This window comes from Agelaius phoeniceus, chromosome Z (assembly GCF_051311805.1).
Source record: "Agelaius phoeniceus isolate bAgePho1 chromosome Z, bAgePho1.hap1, whole genome shotgun sequence".
In the NCBI taxonomy this organism is placed as follows: domain Eukaryota; kingdom Metazoa; phylum Chordata; class Aves; order Passeriformes; family Icteridae; genus Agelaius; species Agelaius phoeniceus.
Genome location: NC_135303.1, coordinates 78,782,742 through 78,810,588, shown reverse-complemented (window position 1 = coordinate 78,810,588; position 27,847 = coordinate 78,782,742). Strand labels below are relative to the sequence as shown.

Sequence of the window (27,847 nt, the reverse complement as noted above, 5' to 3'; positions counted from 1 at the left end):
AACCTATGAAATGACCTTAAGTCTTCCTTCAACCGACAACTGGAAGGAAAAAAACAGAGTTTAATTCAATTTCCGAGTGCAGAGATTTATCTTCATGGGAAGACAAAAACCATGTAAATGTGTTTTGATATATTGTGCTTCATTAAAGAAATAGGACTGATACAGGGTGATACTCACCCTGCTTAATCCAGATTCTATTAGGCTGCTATTTTCTGCTGGAAGATACCCTTTAGCACCACCTCCCATTAACAGTGAAACACTAGATGCAACACTAGATGTATTCTGTATGTCCAAATTACAATCTAGGAGGAATCTAGGCCAGATACACTGTGCGCATTTAAAAAGGAATTACTTGGATTTTATTTTATCTTTGGGAATTTCCATCTAGAAGGTTACAGATCTAAGTAAAGACAGTTGGGTAATCAAGCCAATGTGCAGTCTAGGTCTAAAGATCTGAGGGTATGGAGAAGTAAGTAAATTTTTAAAAAAAATTTACAAAAGAGGGAGTTTGATTTTGTTTCTCTATGACACCAGGCATCCGATCACAATCACTTTATGGTGGCATTTATTGAAATTATTTCTAAGTACACATATCAATTCATACTATTCATAACTACCATCCTCATTATGTGAGATATATCAAACAAACAGGATATTTCCATTTGCTTAAGTAATGGAATACTTACTATTAAGTAATAATAATATACCATTAAGCAATACAAGGGAACAGTTGTGAGCATAGAATATAAAATCAGAATGTAAAATAAGGCAAGTGTGAAAAAAGCATTAGGCTAAGTAGTCTTTTACTAGACAAACAGATTTTGCTGTCAAGTTTCAGAGGAAACTTTTAACAAACATATTGTGGAAGAAAAAAAACAAAATTAACCATGGTAAACAAACATCTTCCTTCAAGGCACTGTTAATTTTTGTAGTATCTACCTGAAAATAATTCAGCAAATTAGTTGATAGAAATATCATAAGTAATAAAAAACCACAAAATCTCTTTGGTTAAATATAAAGCTGAACACAAAAATAAAGCAGATGAAGTTTCTGTAAGGAAGTTTTTGGGCAGAATTTTGGGTATGACAGAACATTATACAACTAGATAAGTGAACTCAATTGCCAACAGTAAATTTTGACAAATCAACACCTTCCATTAGAAGTTGTTAAGTCTGGAACTTGGTGGTTTGTTTTTTCACAAAGAATTATGCACATTCTAGCATAATGAAGTAAACAAGACTACAAAACTGTTAAACTAGCAGAGAAGTATTTTCTAAGCATGTAACTTCTAGTTCTCTTATATCTCATTTAGCTTTGTGCTTTCATCTGTCCAAGCATTCAGCAATGGCAGATTGTTTTCAGCTGCTGTACAGAACTTCCTACACAGTCTGAGTGGTACAACTGAAAATGTGTTTTCTCCTACAGATTTGCATTCAGTCTTCCCTGTACATGTCTAATTGTAAGTCATCTCAGCTTCTGCTGTCTGTCCCTCAGGACCTTACACACCACCAAAATGCCGTTCCTTCCCAAGTCCCTCAAATGTCCTCATCTGGTTGCTTCCTCACTATCCACACCTTCCTGTTTCAGGGTAGCTTCCAGCTAGAATTGAATCATCATGCAGCTAGCTGTGGTCAGACAACACGTGCTGGGTAGCTCAACACTTAGGATGCCATGCATCTCAAAAACCTCCCCTGCCCTTAACGTGCCAATCAGTTTCTTTTCAATTTTCATTGCTCAGCAGTCAACTATTCAAAGGTTCTGAGGCACAATTAAAAGGCAGAATATAAATCTAACTTTTTCTGGCTGAAAAAGAGTTAGAGGCACAGAGATGCTGATTCTAGTAGCAACATCAGTACTGATGAGCTGTCCCTCTATTCCCCAGGATGATGAGAGTTGAAGGAACCACAGCTAATCAATTTTGCTGAACAACTGCAGGGTAATGCTTAGGTCTCCATACCAAAGAAATATTAATGCAGTTCTATTTGAACCCCCATCTTCACTATTTGGTCTCACAGCTATTTGTGTCTACTTTGGACTTAAGGGCAGGAAGAATTTGCAGTGTAGCAGCTTCAAGTGTTAGGAAACAGGCCTTCAGGATTCTTTTGCAGATTTCAACCTTTTCCACTCTGAAACTGGTAAGGTTTTTGCTGGTCTAAAATCCAGTAAAATATCTCCTCTTGCAAGAAAAGGTTTTAATCTTGGAAGACAAAATTTGCCTAACAGTTGTAGTTAAGATTCAGTCTACCAGTGTAAGCCTGTTGTTAATGTTTTATGTTTTGTTATTAAAACTAATTTTGTGGATCCTTACACTTAGCTCCAACTGCTGTTTGAAAGAGTTTTCACAATTGTTTTGGATCTTATTTGGTACCTCCTGGCTTGAATGAAGTAAAAAAAAAAAAAAAATCACTGCCTAGTGTTTTAAGGTTTTTTAAAGTTATGAAGTTTTGTTCCATTCAATGCTAAGATCATAAAGAACTACAGTGGGAATGTTTTGAACATACGCAACACATATTTCTCAAAAGATAAATTTCAAGATTTCCAGAGCTTCTTGTGGCAATTGGAGCAAGAAAGCAGAGGTTATGCCATTGAAGTTGACCATGAATTATGCCAATTACTTAATATTTACCATTTAATATTATTTGTTCTTTCCCTCCATAGGGCAGCCCAAAAGGATTTAAACCTAAGAGAACATGCATAGAGTAAAACCTCTTATGATGAAAAACTACTCACCAACCTAAAAATAAACACCAAACTCCTTAGAAAAAGCAAGGAGAACATGCTAGAGGCAGGTCCAGGCAAAGCCATAGTTTCAACAGCCAGTCTGACCAAGCTTATATAGTCCTAAAAGATCTAAGATGTGCTCCTTCTAAAATCCATGCTTAATCTAGGTTTTCCCTGCTAATGCCAAAAAATTATCTTTCTGTATTACTTGCCTATGTTAGCCAAGACTTTACAGCCCAACTGCAAGATCAGGTAGGAATGCTACATGAAGGCAGAAAGATTGACATTTTTTGATTAACTGGCAGGTTTTTTTTTTCCAGACAGTATCTAGCCTCATTCCATTGCAAAATATACTAATACTACTTTATTCAGAATGTAATTCTTAGCTCTCTAAAGTAAGACTATCTTTTTTACTATTTAACTGCCTACAGGAAACAAATTACTACAAACTCTGAAATGTGCAAAAAAATTTACAAATGTTTACCAGAAGTAAACATTTTAAAACTGCCCACATTTACTTGCTGCAATAAAAATATCAATTATATCAATGAGAAATTCATATAAAAAACTGTAGATACATTCTGGTTCTAATAGTGAATAAAAACTCCAAGGCAAAATACAATAAACACAGTATCTAAGTAAGGGGAATCTTTATCAGTGTCCACTCCTTACAGTCAATCACCCAATGCTTTTATAATTCTCATTGTGTTGTATTTGGACCTTAACTTGTACTTCTTGAAACTGGAAAATAAATTATGAAACCAAAAATGTGTATGTCAGACTGGATTTTATCTCCTATTTCCAACAAAACAGCCAATGCTAGGATTTCTGGTATTTTTCAAACCCCTAAGAATGGTAAAATAGGAAAAAATCATTGAAGGAAATTAAATTTGGTTTATCTATTTTTTTCTACCATCCTTTATGTTCAAAGAAAAATGACCAGTACAAAGAAGTTCTGTGTATTTTTTTTTCTTCTTTCTTTTTCTTCTTTCTTTTTTTTTTCTTCTTTATTATGGAGTCTGCAAGTGCTGCCTTTTTCCTTACATTTTTATGGAGAAATGATATTTTTCTGAAGACTTCTTCTCAGAATTGAAGCTTTAATTATTTCAAGCAAAGACAACTGATGCAACCAACTGCCTTCTTATTAGCTAAACATTTTCAATTGCTGAATGCATAATGTAACTAAACAGTATTATGGCAACACACTCCTCTAAAGTGATACTGTAAGTCATTAACAGCAGTGCTATTTTTTTTGTGTAAAAGTAGTAATGGTATGTATTCATGCTGCTTCATCCTATTATCCTGAAAATTTTATCTGCTCAAGACCCACTCTGTGCTTTGCAAGGAATGTAAGAAACAACAGCTTGCTGAAAGAAGCAGAAGTACCAACAGACAGTGAGACAGTGTATGATCAATAGCTTATATAGGTATATTCCTGAAAATTCAGCACTCCATATAAATTATAATAACCAAACTGATTTTGCAGCCCCAGAGAGTGCAGTAAGTTTTTCAAGCATAAAGAATTATTGCAGTTTTAGTCTGAGAAGGTACTGTATCCCCAATATTTCTTTCATCAAGTCTGAAATATCTGAGCTGTATGGTATCTAAATGTTTAGCCTATTGAGGACTACAATACAGTAGAACTAAGAATGAAGCTAAGAAAATTAGAACGAAGACATTTTACTGTTCAGAGTAAATTGCAACTCTCTCAATGTTTCATTTAAGTCCTGATAAAGATTCCCCTTTCACCATTTCTTTGGTAAAAACAGCTGCATCACATTTGCTTCATCAGCTAGTAAAAGGCATTTTCTTTGGTGGAAATACTTTTTTGATTGTACATATCCACTTTTATAACATTCAGATAATATGCCCACTCTATATTAACCATTTTTTCAGTGAATACAATACTAGCTCCAATTTGGGAGATAAAAATCAAACAGATCAATCATAAACCAACAGCAAGCCTAATCACATAAAAAACGCCCTGCTAGTAGTAAAATTTTACAGCAAAACATCTAAATACAATATATCATATTATCATCAGTATAAAATGAGTAATTTCAGAGCTACTTTAAAAATATCTTGTTTCTCAAATGTAGAGGATTTTACTTCAAAATATAGTGAATGTTTAAGTAGCTGCATACATCTTCTGTAGCTTTGTGATGATTTCCACTTCTATTGGCTTAAATCTCCTGCAATAAATAAGAATAAACACATTTAATTATAATAGAAATTCTGTTATTTTGCTGCTTAGCATTTTCCCATATTGTTTGAAAATAAACTTAATTCTAATCAATACATACATTTTTTTCCAATGGTCCAATGGACCACTGCAGAATTGTTTAGGTTAGAAAAGACCTCTATGACATCAAGTCCAACCATTAAGTCAGCACCACCATATCTAGCAGAAATCCAGAAACCTAAGTGCCACATCCACACACCTTCTGAGCATGGTTGAGGATTCCATCACTTCCCTGGGCAACCTGTTCCCGTGCCTGACCACCCTGTCAGTGAATAAAGCTTTCCTAATACCAAACTAAACCTCCCCTGATACAACTTGGTATTTCCTCCTGTACCACCACTTGTTACTTGAACGAACAGAATCATCCCCACCTTGCTACAACCTATTTTCAAGGAGTTATAGAGAGCAACTGGAATTTATCATTTAAAGACATTAAAACTTTTGACACTGTATATGAAGACAAAGCAGGTGATTCTCAGAGAAGAACCCTTATTTATTGACTCACTGCTATGTGTCAAAAGAACTTTGTAAGAATAGAACCTCAAATTCCAACATAAGAGAAATTCTTGTGTGCTGGTTTTGACTGGAATAATTTTTTTCACAGCACATGCTATAGGGCTAGGTTTGGATTTGTGTTGGAAACAGCGTTGATAGCAGAGTTATGTTTTAGGTATTGCTCTTAGGTGCTTACACCATCACAAGGCCTTGTCCTCTCCCTCACCAGCAAGGAGGCTGGGGAATACAAGGAGTTGGGAAGTGACACAGCCAGAGCACCTGCCCCCAGCTGACCACAGGGATTCTCCATGCCATAAGGCATCATGCTCAGCAGGTAAAGCTGGGGGAAGAGAGAGAAATGGGGAAGGGACACACATTCTGAGCCACAGCACTAGTTTTCCTGATTAACCCAAGCAGCTATTACACATGCTCAAACATGATGAAGCCCTTCTTTCCTGGAGACAGATGAACACCTGCTTGCCCATGAGAAAGAATTCATTCACTCTTTCTTTTGTTTCTGTGTTCAGCTTTTGTTTTCTTCTGTCAAGATGTCTGTATCGCAGCCCCTAAGCTCATCCATTTTTACTCATCTGAGTCTTCCCCCATCCCACCAGAGAGTAAAGGCAAGTGGCTGCATGGGGTTAAACTGCCAGCAGGGATTAAACCTAAGAGGAACAGAGACCATATAATCTTGGAAATCATTTGTTCTGGATAATTTTCTGAGCTGCAACTCTCTTTATGTGAACTCTACCTGACATGTTTCCTTCTGTTCTTTGGTAGGGCAACAATCTTTACTCAGGTAGATGGCTTCTGGTAAGGATGAACCAGCAGCCACATGAATGCAAAGTCATTCACATATGTCTTCTACAGATCAGAGGTTGAGGTGACAGATACAGAAGAGAAACAAGTGTGTGTAGGACTGGTCCTCAACTGACAGACTGCTCGGACAAGCACTTCCAGATGGTGGAAGTAGAAACAGCCTATGATCAGACTGTGAGGAGGGCAGAGAATCAGGAAATTCATTATATAGCTTCATAGCACTACACATTGGAGGCCTGTGAGCCTACCAGGGTGTGCCCTAGAAGAGTACATCATAGGCTCTGGGAATCCCCCCCAAGTTAGGGTGAGAAGAAAGGAATGATGGGAGCAGTTATGCAGATTAAGTTATTCCATATAAGGTTATATTATGAAGCTTGCTTTCTGATTGGTTAGTCTTGTGTTCTATATAAGGTATGGTTTCTGTTTATCTTTATTCATTGGCTCCCTGCCCTCTATATTTGTGCTTGTCTCATTTTATGGTCTTCTGAAGTAGCTCCCTACAGCGCACAGCTTATGTTTTTGCTGTGCATTTATTGTTAGCAGGCCTTTTATTTTTCCTTTATTAAACTTTGATTTTTGAGCACTCTAGTCGTACTTGTCCCTGTTTTATTTACTGCCACACTCATGGCCAATCCTGTCCTGGGGTTGCACCTACTGCCAGCAATGAGGGTTTGTCGAGTGCGCATGATGCAATGTACTCACAGGCTGGCTCCTTATTCTGCAACTACAGCTTGTAGTTGTACTACAACTCACAGGCTGGTTCCTTATTCTACAACTAGTCCTTTCAATCACTATCTATTAAGCCAAGTCTTCCTTCCCAGACTCCTCTAGATCTCTCCAGAACTTTCATATTTGGCACGCGCTATTACAGAGGACCCTTCCTTCATAAACTCGCTCAACACCCAAAATACAGCTGGAAAAGTGGGATTTTGAATACAGCAGTACCTCTTAGGCATTTCAGCACCTACCCTGGCATTCATGATCAGGTCAAGCAGGTTAACCTGCATCCCATTTTAAAGACTGCATGGGCTAACAGAGCTAGTAAATCACAATGACAATGACAACACAATTGAGTTAAAATGATTTGGACTTATTTCTTATTCAACTGTTTCTTACTTCGCCTAAGCAATGATTTAATTACTATGCTGCTCCCGCATTAAAAAAAAGGACTGGGATGGCAAAGTGGACTTCTTTGTCCTAGAATTAGGCTGCTCAAGAGAAAAGTAAACTCTGGTCTCTCATCTCTTACTTACCTTTAAAGGAACCTTCCCTCTCTGCACAGAACTACTTGCCTTTCTCACTTACGTTGTCTTCTGATTTACTACAAGAAAAAAGGGTGAATTCCAAAAGTGAACAGTAAGACAGCACAATCATTCCCAGTCTCCTTCTAGAACAACTGCAACTAGCTATTATGCTGTGCATCACAAAAGAGACTTGAATTAAAAGTTCTCTTGCTAAAAAAAAGTTTGTGATTCACTAGGCTCCCACTTAAATACACTGCTGGATGTGACATTTAATTATAGCCTCATCAACCAAATACAGCTGTATTAGTCATCCCCTGACAAAACAGACCAGACGTGTTCCTTTGGAGCCACTCTCTGGTACACAAATCCATCTTCTAAACAGCCAGAGTTGAAATAGCTTTCAGTTCTTGAGTCAGGGAAGTACATAGTTAAATAAATTTTCCTCATATGTGTTTATATAAGAATTACACAATAAAGATTAAGCAGCTGTAGAGAACTACATCCCACATTGAAAAAACATTATTTTAGTGAACTATTCTGTGTTACCATCCTAGTATTTTCAGCATGTTTATGAGAAGCAGGCTGTGCAATAAAGACAATTTTTCAATTTTCAACTCAAGACATATCCCCAAACATTCAGCAGTATAATATAATACTATATTCACTATATTCCCAAGACATACTCCCACTTTATATTGTAATTTAATTAGAGCTTTAAGTCTGTTCAGATGAGTGGAAAATAACCAAAATATATTTTCAGCACTTAAAAAAGGAATGAGAAAGTGAATACAACACAGAAAAACAAAGACTGTTGCAGAAAAAAAAAAAAAATCAAAGCAGGAAAGAGATGAAAGGGTCAGAAGAAAAGGGGAGACAAACACAGATGGAGAAAAGGGAGCAAGATGACAAAAACTAGAGTAGACTGGACACATCTAAAATGACCTGTTGGGCAACTTTCCTCTTTTAAGAGGTAAATAGGTTAAATAAGGGAACCAGGCTTCAGGGGACAGGCAGAGAGACAAGTATAGCGTACTTAAGCAAGCAAGCCCCAAGAAATACATAATCCTAAGGACAGGGGAGCCAGCATGGGAGCACAGACCCTGGAACTGCAGAACTGCAGCAGAAGTGCCTACACCTGCAGCAGCGCAGCCCAGGAAGCCCAAACTCCCACCACAGTGTGAATCACCTGAGAGGTTGGAATTAGCCCCCAAAACAGCCAAACATGCCAGCTCCCAAGATGCCAGCAACTACAGGCTTAGATATGAGAATCAGTGCTTTGACCACGTGCAAAGTAGAAAAATGTATGTTAACATGGACAAATACGCTACTTTGGGGAGGAAAAAAACTGCCCAAACAAAAAACAAAACAACAACAACAAAAAAAACCCAAAAAATCCACCAAAACCAGGGCCACTTCTGATACACTTTCACCTGGAAATTATTTCCTTGCAGTTATAGTCTTCTAGAATGAGCTTATAATGAGGACAACATAGTGCTCTCACAAAAAGAAACAACAAAAATCCAAAACCAACACAAAACAAACTAACAAAAAAAACACCACCCAAAAAAAAGTAATTTCAGAATCAACTTCCAGGTAGAAAATAAGTGTTCTGCTCACTCTGGAATTAGGAATTCTTAAGGAAAAGAATAAATCGTTCTTTCACATTGACCACCACCCCCCCTTGCCAATGGGATCAACAACAACGTATAATTTTGTACAACACAAATACACATAAGAATAAATATTGAACTATAGTATAGGAACTTTTTTGCTTACAGTTGCTCAATTTGGTCAAACTCTTTTTCACCTCCTGCAGAACAAAAGAAGCACTATATAGAAGTATCCATTTAATAAACAATAAAAAACTTCTTGTTTAGTACATTTAGTAACTGTTTAATCAGAACAAGATGTTATTTTTTTATTTTGTTAGTTTTCTTAAATATTTATTTCAAATTACCTTGATTATCTATTCAAGGGAATCACCTCCAAGGTAGTGAAAAAGCTTATTCTGATAAGGTTCTATTAGTCTGATTTTAAAACAAATCATCTTTTATATATATAGGTTTATACATTTCTGTATTTCAAAATATAGGTAACATGCATTTATGTCTGTATTATTAGACAGATGCATTTCTCCTTCTTACTAAATGTCTTTAAAGCAACTTCTATCAAGGCTACCAAGAATTGATTACATTTCTAAGCATTCTCCCAAAAATTACAGCCTCAAAATTCTCTTGTATTGTAAGGGAAAAAAACCCCCAGGACTATCAAAACTGTTATGGATAAGTATTGGTTAGTGAAAGCTCTTTTAATTGCAGTGTTTTAGATGAAAGCATTTTCAGCAATACAGATGTGAAAATGACTTAACTTCATATATCCTGCACTATAGGTCTTACTTTTCTACCTTTGGCTGTAATTTCAACAGAAAGCTAGAAATTAATTTAAAAAACCCAAACCGACCAACCAAAAACTCCCCCACCAAAACTTACCTTTTGCCTTCTTTTTTGAATACACCTCGTAGAGGCCAATGGTAGTTACAAGAATAGCAACTTCAGCCACAACTGCTATAAAGGGTTTGAGAGGTTCTGCGATGGACAGAACTTTAACTTTAAACCTCGCTTTACTGGGCCCTAATTCAAAAGCAGCTTCACACCAATATACGCCAGAATCTGCCGCAGTGAGCCTGTGTATCTCCAAACGGCTTGTACTGCCAGATGGGGTCAGAATTTCATACTTGTCCGCAGGCAAAATCTTATCCACAGGAACCTAAAAAAATACATTGCAAGTCTTAATAATGTAATGAGGAGGTATTTAATCAAACAGTATCATCAACATTCAGTTCTGTATAGATACATGCAATGAGTTAGGAACAAAAGGCATTAATGAAGCACAATTACCCCACATTAAAGGGAAGGGTTTATTTTAGCTGGACACCCTTAATTCCTTCTAAACTCACTGGAAGAAAATCCAAAGTTTCAGTGGGGAAACTGTCTGACCTGTTTTAGTTTATTTAAGATGAGATAAAAGGCACCTTTGGCTCTATTGACTCTCCAATGACAAAGGCATCCTTGGCTGCCAGATCTAATGCATGGGTTTCACCACAGCACAAAACATGCACTTTCAGGAAGAGAGAGCTCTCCTTCACCAGGAAATATACTGATACTCTTAAAAAGGTCAGTGCTAGTCTCCAGCCAAATTAAGGAGACAGATCTCTTCACCTTCTCTCAGCTGACAGTGCTGGCCTCAGAAGAAGGCTAAAAGAAAGTGTTTTAGGAAGCTGTGCTTTCTAGATAGGTCATAAGGTGAAGAAATAGAATTACTTGTACGTGGAGGAAGTAAAGGGTCCTACAACATCTTACATGTCCTGCCGTAAGATTATTTTTGGATCTAGTAGCAAGATTTGAGTAGTACAACTAGTAGAAATACAGTAAAAACAAGTCTCTCAAGACTCACCTTATTTGGGAGTATGGCAGGGCCTTTTTCAAAAAGAAACATACAAACCAGATCAAAAAACCACATCTCTGTAACAATGAATACTTGCAAATATTACAGATTTTTTTTTTTCCTTTTCCATAAAGATTTCTGCTAAAGTTAATGGAAATGGAATTTTTAGAGCTTGCAGTGAGGCATGAAGTAGCTGTACATTTTTTTTTGTTTTGCTTGCCCAACAGAGGGAGATCTTACCAGCTCGGTTCCATTGGTCATATACCAGCTCCAACCCTTGGCATGATACTCAGTTTTACAAACCATTACGCCTGTATCTCCTATATAAGTGATTATGGGTTTTTCTCTTCCATCAATGGGTGGTACTAAGAATAAGGAGAAAAAAAAAATCCAAGTGAGAGATACAGATTTTCATTAGTATTACAAAGAATATATTTAGGTATTCATTTATAGTACTCCATTCACTTTTTCTACTTAAAGCCCTCATGATTCTATCATTTATGACATGAGAAGTTATTTTGGGCAGATATGTCATCCGTGCAGAAGACAAGTAGAATCCTGTTTTCAGTTGCTGTGTGATCTTGTGAAGTTGCCAATTAATACCAAACGTCAAGTGAAAAAAGAAATAAGACTGTGATTTCTACTCTTGCCCATTTCCTCCTTCCCTTCCTTGGCAGCTGCAAGCAACATGCTTCAGTTCTAGTACACTAGAAACAAATGTATAATTTTCCTGCAATTTCACTCTTTCTGCAGAAACTGCTAGAAGTCTATTTCAGCCACAATTAGACTACATAATGGTATCTGACAAGTTGTACATACAGAGAATGTTTCTGTAACTGAGAAAAAAATGCAGATTTATAGAGATTTGTAGTTAAATATTTTCTGAGCTGAAGCAATGACTTTTGGGTGCATGCCAATAAAAAGGACTTTTGGTCCAATCTTACTGAGGACAAAATACAGTCAACAAGAAACAAGACATCAGTCTAACTTTAGAGCTACTTGTCCTAGCCATTGTCACTGCTTGTGCCCCACAAACTTCCAAAAACATGTGCCCAGAAAGGCTACTGAATATATTAAGACTTCCTACAGATACTGTTAAGAGCTTAGCAAATGCATTATACTGAAGTATCTATTTCCACTTCCTTCCCCTCTTCATTAGGACGTTTACCAACAGGCCTTCCACAGATCCACTCATTTGAAATTTTACTTCAAGTTTCTTTTCCTGTACTTTTTAAGTACAGATCCAGTACATACTTCAGATTTATGGATCACACTAGACTAAAAAGGCCAAGTATTAGCTTTCGGCAGTTATGATGAACAATTTGATACAAGCTAAGATTTTTCTCGTCCTCACCCCTTCTTGACTGGTGAACACAAATTATTTTTTCCCAAAGAAGTCTGCTTCTCATGTGTATTCAAACTTATGTTTCCTATACAGAAATAGCTATGAAACCAATTTGTTAATAAGAACACTGTTTTCAGTCTCAGAATTTGCTGCATCATACATCAAGACTCTTGACTAGTGAAGTTCTCTCAATGTGTATATTTTAATCATTAAACACTCTAATTTTAAAGAGTACTGGCAGTGTATCTTCTCTGCTGCCATTAAAAGGGATGACCTCACTAATTACTGCTGCAATCTCCCTTCCAATTTAGACTAGAAGGTCAGGATAAAAAAACCCTGTATAGCCAGCACAACAACCTTATGTGGCAGTCAAAGAGATTTAGCCACACTGGTGAGTGACCAAGGTCAGCTGTAAGCATGCCAGCAACATATGTGACCACATTAGCCATGATTAAGGATATGACTATACATTTCAAATGCTGAGATCTGGCTCTGTAACAGCTAATCCCTGAATGCATGCAAGGCTTGTGACAGGTATTTTTGCAAGTGGTTTACACACCAAATTTCATGACAAAATACTTCTGCTGCACACACAAAGCCAACTTTTGAAGAAACAAACATACAGGTGTCAGCACCAGCACGTACACAAGTCAGATATCCACACAGTGTTAAAAAACAGAGCTATTTCATGGTGCCCATACCTCAAGTGCTGCTTTAAGGATCAACAAATGGCAAATAATTTAATCTATTCTACCCTTTAGATGCTAGCAGTACTTCACAATATTTTGTAATACCCATTAATATCCTCTGTGTTCATTAACTTGAACTTTCTGTAAATATCTCATTGTTTTCTGCAAACCTGAGTAAAAAAACTCCTCAAAATCTGAGGGGTTATGCCAGGCCAGGAATCGGGGGGGGGAAGGAGAGGTAACGCATGCAAATCCCTGACTGCCTTGTGGAAAAGATATTGCAGTTAGTTACAGCAGTGATGACTTAAGCCACTGAGTCTATACCAACACATTACTCATCTTTCAGTTTGAAAATTGTTCTCCCTGCATTATTGACTGGAAGATTCAAGGACTTCTCTTTCCCATTTCCTTCACTCTTGCCTTGATCTTGAAAGCATTAGGCCAGTACGTTTTATGGCATCAGAAGTGGCAGCATTCAACCATCAGGCAGCAATTCTCTCGTCTTCTTATAATAAATCAACCAGTCCTATGCACTGTTCTGGAAAAGATGACTTTCCGATTGAGTCATTGCTGCCCTTACTGTAATAGCTATCGTGTACTTTAAAAAAAAATTTCTGTAAAAAATTCTCCTTTGACTTTTTTCCATCTACATTGACTTGGTTAGCTATTTGACTAAACCTTACCCACATGCTGACAAGAAAAACACATAATTATTTTTTAGAGATTAAAAGGCCTGAATAAACTACAACCTTGTCCTTATTCAGCACTGCAATATAGTCTCTCCTGGCTGAAGGTCTGAAAGCAGGTATCAATGTCTGATATTTGAACCCACGTGAGTTTCCTCAAGTCCTATTACTGGATATCCCACTGAACAAAGGCAGCTTGCAGCTTCATAATTAGGGAGACCCACTGCTTAATTTAGCTAAGGTTAGGCAATGATTTAAATAGTTAGGTTTTCTCAGAGCCTGTTTATGGAAAACGTCTCTATATCCACCTTTACAGATGCTTGCCTTGCTCTTTGGAAAATATGGATGGTAGGAATAGAGAAAGTATTAACTCCCATTAGAGATATTCATAAGTTCAGCAGCTTGTATTATCATTTCCACATATCTTCATGCATCTGAATTTCACCTACTAGTTCCAGGGTAACATTATTGGAGAAAAAAAAAAAACAGAAAGAAGGGCACTCATACTGCTCAACGAAGTACACTTATTGTTCATCTAAGTACTATTCTTATAGTATTACAGAATAAAAGCCCTAAAGCAATAATGTAGTGTTTCAGAAATACAAATAAAATTTTAAAAATCCTGCCTCCGTTTTACCAATCACTGCTTCACTTTTAACACCTAACCTCAGACTCAAATTTCAAATTATTGGCTCTTTTTGAAGAAATTTATCTGAGATACCATCCTGTAATCTCATGCCCCAGAAAGTGAAGTGCATTCACATCTGGAGAGGGAAGGGGAAACCCGTTAGTCAAGAAGGGTAAAAAATAGACTTGTATGCTCTTTGGGTTATTAGAATTTTAAAGGCTTTTAGTTTTCGGCTCAAAATTCTTCAATCCATGCTAGAGAAATTACTTCAATAGTTATTCTCACTTAGCCTCAATGTATTAGCCATTACTTATCAAATTATGTTGCAATTTCCATACTGTCCAGAAAGAATATTAATACAGCTTTGCAGTAGTCAGCTGAACAAAAATGTTAAATAAACACAAATCAATTAAATTACCATGCAAATGAAACGTAGCACTGATTTCTTTTTCAGCCTTCAGAAAACAGGTGTAACTTCCCAGCTCGCTGCTCCCTGAGATGGTCACTCTTAACAACAACAACAAAAAAACAAAAAAAAACACACAAATTTTTGTTGCACTACAAGTGACTGCTAATTAGCATTCCAGAGAAAACAGTAAGAATTAGTAATGGAGCAGAGAAGATAGTACCACGATGTTTTTAAGAGAATAGAAGAGCACAAGCACACTTTGGGTCATAAACAACATTTTCACCCTTCATGCTGACAGAAGGACACCTTTAAGCAGCATTATCTACAAATTACTGAGTTAGGATATGCTTCTTAGTTCACATGGTGAACCCATGTCTATGTGGGCTTCAGGAAGAACAAACCATTTAAGCAATCTTTTCAACACTAAATAAATAGGTTTAAAGAGCTTTCATCTAATGAAGTCTAGCATCTTCTCCACTGGCAAACTATACATTTTACTGTCGCTTTGAAAAAGATTTATGTGTCTGTGTATATGGACTATTAAGAAAGTGACAGTTATATTATCATATTTTCTACAGAAAAAGAATAAATAGATAACAATAGATGAAGATAGATAATAGATTATAATAGATAACTAATAGACAATAATAGATTAAAATAAATTTTATTTAAGTATTACTGCTCTTAAATCTATACAGAAATCAAATGGAGACCAGTCAGTTAAAACGTGTAATTGGACTAATTCTAAAGAACAATAAATTGTATTGATTATAGAAAGGCTTCTATATTTCTGAGTTTCTGTAGAGGTGTGAATGACTTAAGGAACAACAACATATTTTTGAGTTTCTGTAGAGGTCTGAACGACTTAAGGAAACCTTAAAAATATCTTTACTGGAAATCTCACTTCTACCTCTTGTTACCTATGAAGGAAAGAAAATGACCACTGATGCCTCCCAGACTCTTGCAAAGTAGCAATGATGTGGGAAAAGAGCATGTGGAAAATGAGGGAGAGGAAAGAGAAATTGCTAAAATATTTTGATCTCAGACTGATTATTTCACTTACTGAACAGACTTACTAGACTTTAAGGAACTGCTTCATTATTCTATGTTCTTTTTTAAAAACAAATTATGTGCACTAGAAGAAAAATAGGAGCTCATCTTCCAGGCTTGAGGTGCCTGCAGTCCTTCTCCTTTCTGACAGGAGATCATTCTCTGCATTTCTGATTGACCTCTGCATTTTTCCCTTTCCTAATACACATGTTACTAGTATTGGGCACTGTCGATAAGATGGTAACTCATTAGAATCTGCAAATCACAATGTAAAGAACGGTACTTACTGGATGGTCCAGCTGTTCGGAGTTTTACTGGTGTGACTGATTGTTTCACTTCCCTTTTTCCATGTCACTTCAGGATTTTTCAAATTGGAATTCTCCTCTAATTTGCATGTAAGATCAACTTGAGTTGGACTGGCCAAAGAGATATTTTTTTCAGATGTACCTATAAGAAGTTTAAAAACAATTACTGAAAAAATACATTTCCTCATTCTAGGTAAAGGAACTTTAGAGACTGCATTTACATATGCAGGATTAGAGGTGGACACAGGTGCTCTTTATACTCTCCAGGGCAAAAAAGCCCCTGCAAAATCAGAGTTTCACAGCAATTTTTATAACTAATAACTGAGTTAAAATACATATCCCTTTACAAAATAACACACTCCAAATTTGTAGGTAAACTTCCTAGAGGGCTCTAATATAGAAGCATAAGTACTCATTTCACTGAGAGCAAGATAGACTTAAGCTTTTACATTATTTAATCCAAACCAAAAATATTAAGTATTTAATATATATATAAAAAATTATATTAATGTCAAGAAGAGTAAGACATAAGTATCTGTAACTATTTGGATCTTAGCCAGTTGCAGATTTTTATGATACTGTGAGATCACAGGTATATCCTATTGCTGGGGAAGCTATTGATAAAATCTGCAACCTTAATGCAGTTGGATCAGGCCTTTCATGCCTATAGTTACCCAAGCTGACATCAAATCCTCTTCAAACCCATTTAGGGCCACCTTTGCCTTCCTGGCAAGCGAGTGGAATCACAGTAGGAAAATATTACAGTACAATAGAAAAATCTGTCAGTTTTTTGCTTTTTATGAGTATAGGTTCATAAGCATAAAATAAACTATCAACAGCAAATATTTCTCTGATCCATAGAAACAGCCTCCTATAAGAGAACACTTTGGATGTTTTACCCATTAGTACTGCCTTTCTTTTTCATAACTGGCCTTTTCATTCATGCCTTCTGGATAGAAGTGTGGTTTGTCATCTAAATACTCCAAGAAAACGTATGCATGCCTCACTTCAATTCTAGACATACCCTGTAGTATTCAGTGGTCAAAAAACTATAGGTGCATTGCACAGCTCACATTCCTTCCAGGAGAAAATGAAGTTTTAAGGTACAGCTCACTGACCTAGTAAAGAAAGTCATACATATGCAGCAGCAAAGTCTCACTGGAATGATAGCACGAGATCCAGAGTGAGTGAACCTTAATAGGTCTGGCAGAGACATGTACAACCTAAAGAACAGCATATTCAGAACTGCAAGTCCCAGCCAAAATAATTCAAATCTGTTGAACTGGAGATAAACTTAGAAACGCAACACCTCAGTCTTCCATTGCAGAGCAACATCAATCACTGAAACTCATTTATTAGGGCAATTAGGCTGAATAAATATGAGCCAAGCATAACTCAGCTTGTTGAGGTTGTTTATGATTGTAATTTTACAACTGGAATTGGTTCCACAGCAGCAGAGGTTTCACAGTCAGCCTAGTTACACAAGCTGAAAACACTATCTGTTCCTTATGAAATAATTTTAAAATGTGAATGAACGAAACATAGAAACAGATGAGTTAAAGATCAACTAATAGCAAGACTGATGCCTGGGGCCTCCCTGTACTAAGAGTGCAGATACAAGAACAGGTAACAGATGGTACTTTAAGTTTCCTGCTAGAAGAAAATACAGCATAAATGCTGCAAAATTACATCCTTAAAATATCACACTAGTACTTTGCAAATCTCCCAGAGATACTTCAGTTAGATCAGTTTCTTCAGCTATCCAAGAAATTAATTCTAGACTATTGTTTGCCAACTGGGAACTTCATATGTACTTTAGGAACAGGTTTACTTTTGCTGTTCTTCACACTTCAACTCCGGCAATTTTGCTAAGGTACCACCTGCTCTTCAGCAAGTACTCTAGTTTTACGTGGTCTCTCCAAGTGGATTCACTAGTGCAAAAAACCTATTGTTTCAATTGATTTGGTGGAAGAGTTATGAATTAGTTTTAGTTTTAATAAAAGTAGGAATCTAATTCTCCACTGCAAAATAGTTATTACCAGAACAGAGAAATTAATAGTAACATAAATGTACTTACCTTTCACTGGGCCCATTACATGCTCACTGTGAACATTTTCACTTTATCAAGAACTTGCCATTCTAGATGCTTCTACAACTCATGTGAAAGTTTGTGCGTACTCACATTCAGTAGAAAAGAATTGGAAGACAAAAAGTAACACACTCACCAGGTAGGACTATCACATACTCTGAGAGATCACTGCTCAGCTTGTTTCCTGGTTTGAGCTCTTGCGTGACAGCATCTGGACATAACAAGATTTGGGTGGAAACAAAGTTAAGTTATCCTAAATAAATAATGACACAAACACACAATATGGTTTGGTAATCATTAGTTATAACAACCTTGAAAGGAGAAAACAGACCTTGTCAAGTGCTGACTACTGTGGCCATCCCTTTATAAACCTGTCTTAGCAGCCAGGGCTGTGGGGTTGCTGTTATAGCAATTATGCTGTTAGATAAAGGTTTCCAGCTTTATTATAATGTTGCAGTTGTGAATGTCAGTATCTAAAATGTCATCGCTGTTTTACTCAAAAGCTTGACTCAAAAAGTCACCTATAGCTTACATACAGGACTACATCAACGTTTGAACAGTTCTTGAAAAAGTAATAAGCTTTAGAAAAATTTTAAAAACCCAAGCCAACCAACCAACACAACTCACTCAACAAAAAAAGCCCAGAACAACAGAATGCCGCCATTCCCAAAGCTTCTACAGTCTAACAACACAGACAGGAAGTTAGAGGTAGACCATCTAATCTAAGTGCTAATTAATGAATTCAGAGGCAAGAACACCTTGTGGTCAAATACAAAATGGTCAAAGACTGTCACTGCTTCTCAAAACTTCTCATATAGAAGGCAATGCCCTTCTACAAAGAAAGAATACCATTATTAACCATCATATGGCTGACCTAATGATATTCTTCTCCTTTTGTTAGGAAAACCTACATATACAAGGTGTACGGTCACCAAACTTCCTTTTTGATGAGGCTGTGGATCACACACCCTTCAGAGAGTATGAGATATTTTATAAAGATCTACAAAGCTTGATAAAGCAACTCTAAGCACAGTCTGCTCCCATCACTTGCTCTCATGCATTTCAAGAACACAGAAAGAAAGCAAATTAATAAGCTGCAGCTCTAACAGATGTAGCCCAGCTACAATAATCTTCTTTTAAATAAGGTGATGAAAAGAAAGAAATAGATTTCACAACCACCCCAAAGATACAGTAAATGCTTTATGCCACACATGCTTTTACATGCTTGGAAAGTATTTTTGTTGTCAAATATTTCCTAATGCATTGCAGAAATATATGAACAGTAGTTAGAGACTGATTCTGCCTAGTCACACAGCATTGTAAGAGAAAATTATTCTGGTTTTCATAGAAGGAAAGGGGCTTGATTACATCTGCTGTTCATGGATTGAAAAGATTCCTAATCACAATTGAGAAGATAGCCTTTTAGCCTTCCCACTGAGAGATGCATTGGGTGGCAAAATTGACCACTATAAAGTTGAAAAAGCATCTCTAAAAGCCTACTTCTCATCAGAATGAATCCTTTTCTTCCCTTGCATAAAATACTGAACTCTCAGGTAAAGATCTTAAATGCATGCCTCTGAGCTACAGCTGAGAGGATCTGGCTGTGCTGAAGGAGGCCCCTGCTAGTGATTTGCATCTAAAGGTATAAGCAGAGGTACACCTGCCTTTTCAAGTTGTTGGCCAGTTTCAGAAAACTTCCTCTCAAGTTCACAGCACAAGGAATTCTGTGCCACTGGCAATCACCCTTCTCCTGGCTCGTTCCACCTGCATTTTCATACTTTCCCTCAAGCTTCCATCAGTTTAAGTAAAAATAAACCTGTATATTAAGGTGTTTTGTATGGAAGAACAGAACTTCAGGCTATTTCATTTGGTGTTGTTAACAGTAGGTTGTTGTCAATCTTAACTGATAGTACAAAATGGCCTTTTAAGCAGAGAAATCAAAGCTGTCTTTAGCAGTAGACAATAGTCCTGCTGGCTCTAGACATGAACAAAACAAGCCTTGATCTCTGCCCCATGGAGAAGTAAACTAGTCCAAGTGTTTACCCACGAAATAACATCAAGGCTGAAAAGTTCTGGCAGATCTTAGCCTGCCTATGTGCAGAAACACTCAGACAGCTTGCCAGGGTTGTCACAGATCAGCTGAGTTTATGTCAGTCCAGTACACACATCATTTTCACAGAAATCCCTCGCAATGATACATTCAGAAGTCACCAGTGCTAGTTCATATGGTAGATCCAGCCAGAAAAAAACTAGACAGCCTTTAAAGTGTCTTGCAACAAACAGGATTTTCACAATGACTTTCCTCCTCAATTCACATATCAAATGAAAATATTCAGATGAGGTCATACAATATGAAACATTTTCTATATTTTATGTATGTATATGTGTGTTTATGTACATAGAGAGTTATTGAATCTATTAGCTGTTGCACTCCTAGTTCTCACATTGTGCTAAAAACCTCAGAAGATGAACACCAGATAAATACCATTATTTCATAAATAAACCCAACCTGTAGGTGAAATAACTTGCCAGAAATTGATTGAGTTCACATAGAAATATAATTTAGCTCATGTTTGACTTGCACTAATCAACATGAGCTTTGGGACAGTGCTGAAATTCTGATTCTCTGATCTTTATGGAGAAAGAAGTAGAACCAATAATCATTGGTTTCCTGTCCTGCCCGGAACTTATTCTCAGCTGCCTGTTAAGAATACAATTAATGTATAAGGGACAACAGACAGTTTTGACACAGCCATAATTAAGAAAGACAAAGCTAGCAGGCACAGTGATGCAAGGGTATTTTTTATACCTTTCACTAATACACAGGCATAAGGAGCTCCCATATTAAAAACTTAAGGCTATAACACAACCTCCCTGCAGTGGCACGAGCTGGGCACTGCCTGACCTCCAGGGTCATTGCCTGCTCTTAAGGCATATATTCCTAAGGGGAACAGGTCACAAAACTGGTAGTTGCATAGCTTTTTCCAGTTCTGGAGATACTTACGACACTCAAGCTCTTGCGGTGGCTTTAAAAGACCTGTGCTGTATCTACTTCTGCTTCTTCCAAAAAGTCACAATCTTATTTCAAGAGACTTAAGTGTGAAAATTTTGACTCTGTATGACAAACAAGTATCAACAGGAAAAGGGACTATAGTTTTAAGTGTACTGAAATAAGACAATTACCAGATGATTCATGTCCAGTCACGGACATCTTAGTCACAGAATTCACCTGAGTCTGATTGGAATCTTGTGTTGTCATAGCTGGATCTAAAAGAAACAGAAAAAAACATCAGAAAAAGTTTAAAGAAACTTTGAGTTAGAAAAAGCTACTTCAGGAAAATAATCCCAACAGAATGTCCTCACCTCAGCCTTTTTTCCCCCAAGTTCTGAGCATACACATGAAAAAATTCACAAGAATTGTTTTTTGTTAGCTCACTTTAGGCAAGAGAAGATTAAAGAACTGAGGCAATATTTATTTGATCTCTAATTGCTGTATAGAGCTATTTTCTTGCAGTTAGCTTACCAGCTGGCAAAGCCACTCCTCAGAATGTTCCAGCAACTTTTTAAGCTGTACTCACATCCTTTTTGTTCATAGGCTTAAAACACCACTTATGCCACTGACATTGGTCAATTACTTTTAATATAGATTAGCAGATTTTCCAATAGAGTACAGACTTCATTACAACTTTAGAAATCTAGTGTGATGAACAAGCAATGAACATACCTCCTTTGGTTCCACTAGCACCACAGTAAACAAGAAAAAAGACATCTGTATCAAACAGTAATTTCAGCATCCCATACTAACAATTATTTCCAATTTTCCTCAGTACCACTGCAAATCTGATCCTACTCCTATAATACAGTTTTTACAAGAACCATTTAAGACTCTAGTCTGCTTTGTGTTCTTGACTGGAAAAAGAACAGCAACGCAAAAGGCAAAGGACTACTTGGTTAGTAGTCATGTCACTCTTTTAAGAAAATCAAGATATCTAGATGTTTTAGAAGAATGGAAGCATGTCCTCATTCCTTTATTCCCACCTTTGGGTGAGAGAGCTAGTATTTATTTTGTACCATCTTCACTGACAAAGGTATTCCAAGACATATTTTAGTGCCATAGCACTCAGAAAGAGTGATTCAGCCACACAAGGAAAAGACATGTATCTTGCATTTGTAATTAAAGCCTTTGGCAGGGGGATGGAATTGGAATCATTAACTCTTCTGGATATCCAAGATAGCAACAAACACGCACAGATCACAGAACATTCTGAATTGGAAGGCAAGGCTCCAGTCTTAAGTGAGCTCTTAAGTGAACAGTGAAAAGCTGCCTCACATTTTAAGTGCATTCAAACTTGAGAACCACATGCCTTCTGCAGAAGGTGAAGTCAGCACTGTGCCATTTCCTACAAATGAACATTACTAACACTCCTACCCCATTTCAGCACCAACAGGCATAGACCAACCCATAGATTCTCCACTGGCACCTCCAGCACACAGTTACTCCATCACAGCCATGGCTGGTTTACACCATTTGCTGTCTCAATCTGCCCATACTTCATACGTCAACCACTTTGGACTACGAGTAAAACACAGTAGTCAAAAGATATTATAAGAATTAAACATTAGTGGTTCTTAACAGCAACCCACTTTTTTATCAGTCCACTGGTCCCACAACCAGATTCTCCTTCCCAGCCCTTCAGTTAAGAGAAGAACTTTAAAGGTCTGTTCTGATGATGTGCTGGCTTATGAGCCAGATGCTAAAAAGACTGAGTCTTATTCTTTGCCTGACAGAGGTACTGAGCAGAGACAGCTATTATTTTTCTGATATTCATAGTACAACTGAAGAAAGATCTCCATGAATTTTTTTATCTGCAGCATCTTGAGACGTTCTAAGTCATGGATCACCTCCACATTAATTAAAATCCCCGAAGATGATAAATTTAGAAGGTGCCAGTGCCAAGCTGTACAGCAGCTCTGTTATCTCTCTGCAATGAAGGCAGATAACCTGCAATGTGGTTTGCATACTAACAGGGTTCTCATCTTGGCTTTCTTCCTTAATTGATGTAGAAAGTGAAAGAAGTCAAGTAGTGTTATTTTTGTCACCCCTGCTTATGTATCTTTTCACCTTACCTGTCCACACATCAAACTACACAGAACAGAGTTAACATTGCCCCACTCTCTTCCTCTCATATGTACATACTGAATAGCACTGAAGATCAGCATGGGCCAACACTGCACCTTTAGTGTCATCCAGCCAGGCAATGATGTAAGCAAGTCCTGTGGAGTAACTTCTCAAACTACTGAATCATGGCTGCATGCCTTAACCTATAGTAGTTTTGCACTAGATTTAACCAATAGTGTGGTAGCCTGTAGAGGTATCTTTTCCTTGATTTTCATGCAGCAAGGAATAGGAAAGAGTATGATATAATGAATTTAGTTTTGTACACTACTTCTGCTTCATATGGCAGTTGGCATTTTGGGGCAAAAAAGTACTGATGTACCATGCTTACTATGGCCAGAGTAATTTCAGGCTTAATCTACTTGCTCTCTTCCAGCCAGAAAAGTAGCTGAGTAAGAAATGACTGAAATACAATTTGGTTTAATTTAACATCTTTATTTTACTGTTTAATTTAATATCAATAATATACTTTTTAAGATCACATGCATTCAAGTAGCATCCAAAACCATCCACCAGAACCCTCCTCATGCCCCAGAGACATCAGAGAATCAACATTAAGGCCTCCCAAATACCCTGATAAAAGCTGCTCCCTCGGGCCAAACCAGAAAAACCCAACTCGGAAGCAAAGTCCGTAAGGAATGAGGTGTGTTCTATACTCATAGCTCCTTGAATTCTTCAGGAGCAGAAACTGAGAGATGAAAGTGAGTAGTGGGACTGTTTGTCCTAAATCAATCTGACAGCACTTGCTGCAACTACACTAAAACAACCACAAACGTAACCCACACAATGCAGCAAGCTCTGAACAAGTGTTCTGACACTTGGTTAGAAAATACCCTTAAATCAATGCAAAATAAAAGCAATAGTTTAGATTTTTCCAAAACAAGTAACTAAACAGCTACATGACTAAGATAAGAATAACAAAATAAAGATCATCTTCAACATATTATCTCAAAATAAAAATCTAATAGGGCTTTCAGGGCATCTGCCTGACCAGCTTGCAGACCATGCAATTCACCTTTCTGCAACTCAGTCTGTCTGTGCAAGTGCTCCCTCTGCTTACTTTTACTGTAAGCATTTCTTTTGGATGAAGCACCCTCACATCTCCAAAACAAACACAATTTCTGGACTTCACTGGAAAACAATTTTAAGTTCTTCTTCCTTCATGCGTCATGAACTTCCCTTTGCTGCAGCTGTGTAGAGAGCTCCTGTGCTCAACTAGCTTTATACACATTTAGTTAATAACCAAAGAGTAAACTACCATTTTTTCACTTAAATCATCAAAGAAGTCAGAGTATGATGCCTCCCTATCTAGTTCATACAGCTGTAAAAACATTTAATAGAAGTCTGGAAAACAACACCTTCACCCTATACAGATGAGAAGTCCTAAAGCTAGTGGCTCATTTCTGAAGTCTGCTCTAAACCACAATACCCCCCACTTTAGGAAGACGGTAGATTTGCCCAGTTTTTGGAAACACAAAGAAGGTTTTGCTGTTTGATTCACTTGTTTATTTGGTTTCTTCCCGTGAGAGGCTATAATTTCATTTCACCAATGGCTTTACATAAACTTAAAACTGCTTCAACCACCATCAGGTATGGGTTTGGGCATCAACAGCTATCAAAACTATCTTATGGCAAAACATGCTAACTCACACATTCCTACAAATATCAGACCATTTACACTCAAAAAACTCCTCAATTAAGTAAACTGATAGAAATGATGTCAAGTTCTGTGTGTACATACACATGTATTTTAAAGAACACTTAAGAACTACAAAGTAGATTTTGTCTATGTACATACTTAAATACTTATTTCAAACAAGACTTGAGAAGTACAAAGTGTGTTTCCTTTCACGTTATGTGAAACTACTAGAAATTTTAGAAAAGGTAACATCACCTAGGGAGCACTACTGGTCTTCTCAGTACTAGGAAGTGCACCAGAGGCAGAAAAAAACATAACTGCTTGTATTTCACACACTGAAAATGCAGCTAAACCACAATGAATTCAGGTCACAGCACAGATGTTGACATACAAGTATGTATATGCTCACGTACACAGGACAGAACTCTTGGCCACGCCAAGCCCTACTCCAAGAATCTCACCCTGGAAATTGTAAACACCAGCAATCTGGTAATTACGGCTATAATCATTTTCTACTAATCTGCAATGCCTCAAACATAAGAAAAAAATGACAGAAATCCACTAGGTTTAGGCATAAGATCGTATTTCCTGAGAAAGAACTGGCCTGCTCCTGAACTGCTGAAAGCCTCTCGAGTAGGAACGGGGCCCAGAAAGCTCAAGCTCCTCTTCCTTCATAGATTTTAAACGCTATATTTAAAAACTCAAGAACAAATCACAAGGAGCACCCCTCATAATCCACGAGGCACACTGACACCTTAGTAATGTAGTGTATCGATCTGTCCGGGGGTGGGTTGGTTGTTTAGCGTTTTTTTTTTTTTCATTTAAACGCTTTACTCAGTAAGAACGCGACAGAAACAAGACACAACACCACACCTTCCCAATCCTGCACCTGTGAGCCAATAAACCCTTCTGTAACTGAGGGAGAGGGTGCTGAGGCTACGGGACGGCTGTTCGCCGATACGGCTCTGCCCATCTGCGGCCGCCTACCGCTTCGGTGCTGGGGGACAGCGAGCGCGATCCCCGCTGTCCCAGGAGAAAGGACCCCCATCTCCTGAGGGAGACAGGGGCGCCAGGAAGGGTCGGGGTCGCTAAGAAAAAGAAACGCCTCAGCCGCTCCCACAGGCAAGGCCGAGAGGCAGCTGCCGTGCCCAGGCAGCGCTACGTCCCCTGAGAGCCGGGGGGATGCTGCGGAGCAAGGAGGACCTTTGCTCCCAGGCGGTGCTCCGGCCCTGCCGACACGGAGGGCGGAGGGGACCCGGCCCGGGGAGAGTTTACATTTACCTGCAGGGTTCCCGCCTGAGAGGCTGGTGCAGAGCAGCAGCAGCAGCAGGCGCAGCAGCAGCAGGCGCACCAGGCAGCGCCCGGAGACGGTGGCAGGCATGGTGCCCCCGCCGCGCTCCCCTGGCTCGGCCCGGAGCCGCACCCCGCGGGCTACACCACCTGAGGAAGACTCAAGCAGGCCAGAGCGGCTCTGTAGGAGAGCCGGCTACTACAGCAATGACGGGGGTCAAATGCAAAACAAAGCTGCCCCAAATTCACTGGGACAAAAAAAAACCAGGCCAAAAAAAAAAAAAAAAAAAAACCGCCAGGAAGGCGCTGCTGCTACAACCGCTACCACAACCGCTGCTCTTCGCGTGAGAACATGCTCCGCGGCGGCCCCGCCGCTCTTTAAGTGGCGGAGGAAGGGCGGGGGCTCCGACCGGGGGCTAATTGGACCGAGGCCCTGGCGCCTGAGGCGCCCCGGAGACCCCCGGGGCGGCGGGAGGCTGGCGGGGCAGGTAGAGACACAGGATCGGGACTTGTTTCTGTCCCAGAGGGGCGGTGGCCGCAAGACCACCTGGGCAGGAGTAACGCTCGGCGGCAAACGGCTCCGTGAGGGCTTGCACGGGGAAGATTGCCTCGGGCAGAGCTGTCTGCTCCTGGCCTTTGGCTGGTGATCGTCTGGAGAGCCCAGCTTCGAGGGTCACTGCCTCCAGGACAGCTGGGTTATACTGTATGGGAGCTGCGACTCTTTTGCATCCCTTTTTCTAAATCTCCCACCTTGTGCAACAGCGACTGGGGAGCACAATTTCTGGCAAGCTCCTCAGGTTTTTGATAAGTGCTAAGTGAAATTGTTTACACTTTTTTCTATATGTGTGTGTGCTTACCTAATAAGCCCACTCATATGTGTATATATATATATTTAGAGATGTGCTTTATATGCTTTTCTCTTTATTGCTTGGTAAATAACTGTATTCTGGTACTGCGAAATGAACTCTAGCAAGGTGGCATTCTCTGAAAGAATAACTTTGTGATGGCGTACTTCTTGCTTCTTCCTTCCTTTCAGCTTATGCAGAGGGTGAGTTATGTAAGAGGTTTGTATCGATACAAAAAGGTCACTGCAAAAAAGCCTTTTCGTCATCTTAGCTCACCATCCTGACAGGGCTGTAAGAGTTTATGCAGAGTAAATGCCCTGTATGTTGATTTTCCAGCACTAGACATGTTCATGCTTCCATCCATGTTTTCCAAATACCTGTACAGTAACCTTCAGAATAAAATTTTCTTTCATAAAGACTCACAGTAAATACAACTAATGAACAAAAGACTGGGAACAAGACTGTTTCATTAGGCCCTTTCCTGTGTATTCAGGTGTACTCACAATGCAATGTGCTATGAGGAGAGACTGAAGCCCCCCACGACTGTTAATCTGCCAGCCTGCTAAAATGCACAGAGGATGGGATTCAGACAGAGAATCCAATTCAGATAAAGCTGTTTAGGAATGGTAGATGATCTTCAGCTTTTAATAGGAAAAAAACTGGCTAGCACTTGAAAGCTGTTTTATCTGAACCAGTTAGGACTGAAGAGACTTTATCTCTTGGTAGTGGGG

At 38.4% G+C, this 27,847-nt stretch overlaps 1 protein-coding gene and 1 long non-coding RNA gene across 2 annotated transcripts in view; one reads left to right on the top strand and one right to left on the bottom strand.

Moving 5' to 3' along the window:
- LOC143692284 (uncharacterized) overlaps nucleotides 1-27,847 on the top strand; it is a 140,331-nt gene that overhangs the window by 103,055 nt on the left and 9,429 nt on the right. The window lies entirely within an intron of this gene.
- On the bottom strand, nucleotides 450-26,500 carry EMB (embigin). Its single transcript, XM_054652384.2, has 10 exons — nucleotides 26,263-26,500; nucleotides 21,350-21,433; nucleotides 18,303-18,377; nucleotides 16,060-16,219; nucleotides 14,732-14,820; nucleotides 11,206-11,330; nucleotides 10,011-10,287; nucleotides 9,298-9,331; nucleotides 7,531-7,598; nucleotides 450-4,913 (listed from the first exon to the last, which is right to left on the bottom strand). The coding sequence occupies exons 1-9, from the start codon at nucleotides 26,360-26,362 to the stop codon at nucleotides 7,562-7,564; spliced, it is 981 nt and encodes a 326-aa protein (XP_054508359.2). The 5' UTR covers nucleotides 26,363-26,500; the 3' UTR covers nucleotides 450-4,913; nucleotides 7,531-7,561.

Coding starts and splice junctions, on each gene's coding strand:
- EMB (XM_054652384.2), bottom strand. CDS start 26,362: ATGCCTGCCACCGTCTCCGGGCGCTGCCTGGTGCGCCTGCTGCTGCTG. Junction 16,220..18,302: donor GTATGTGATAGTCCTACCTG/GTGAGTGTGTTA, acceptor AACTTCTTATAG/GTACATCTGAAAAAAATATC. Junction 10,288..11,205: donor TGACCAATGGAACCGAGCTG/GTAAGATCTCCC, acceptor GTATTTTTTTAG/GTTCCTGTGGATAAGATTTT.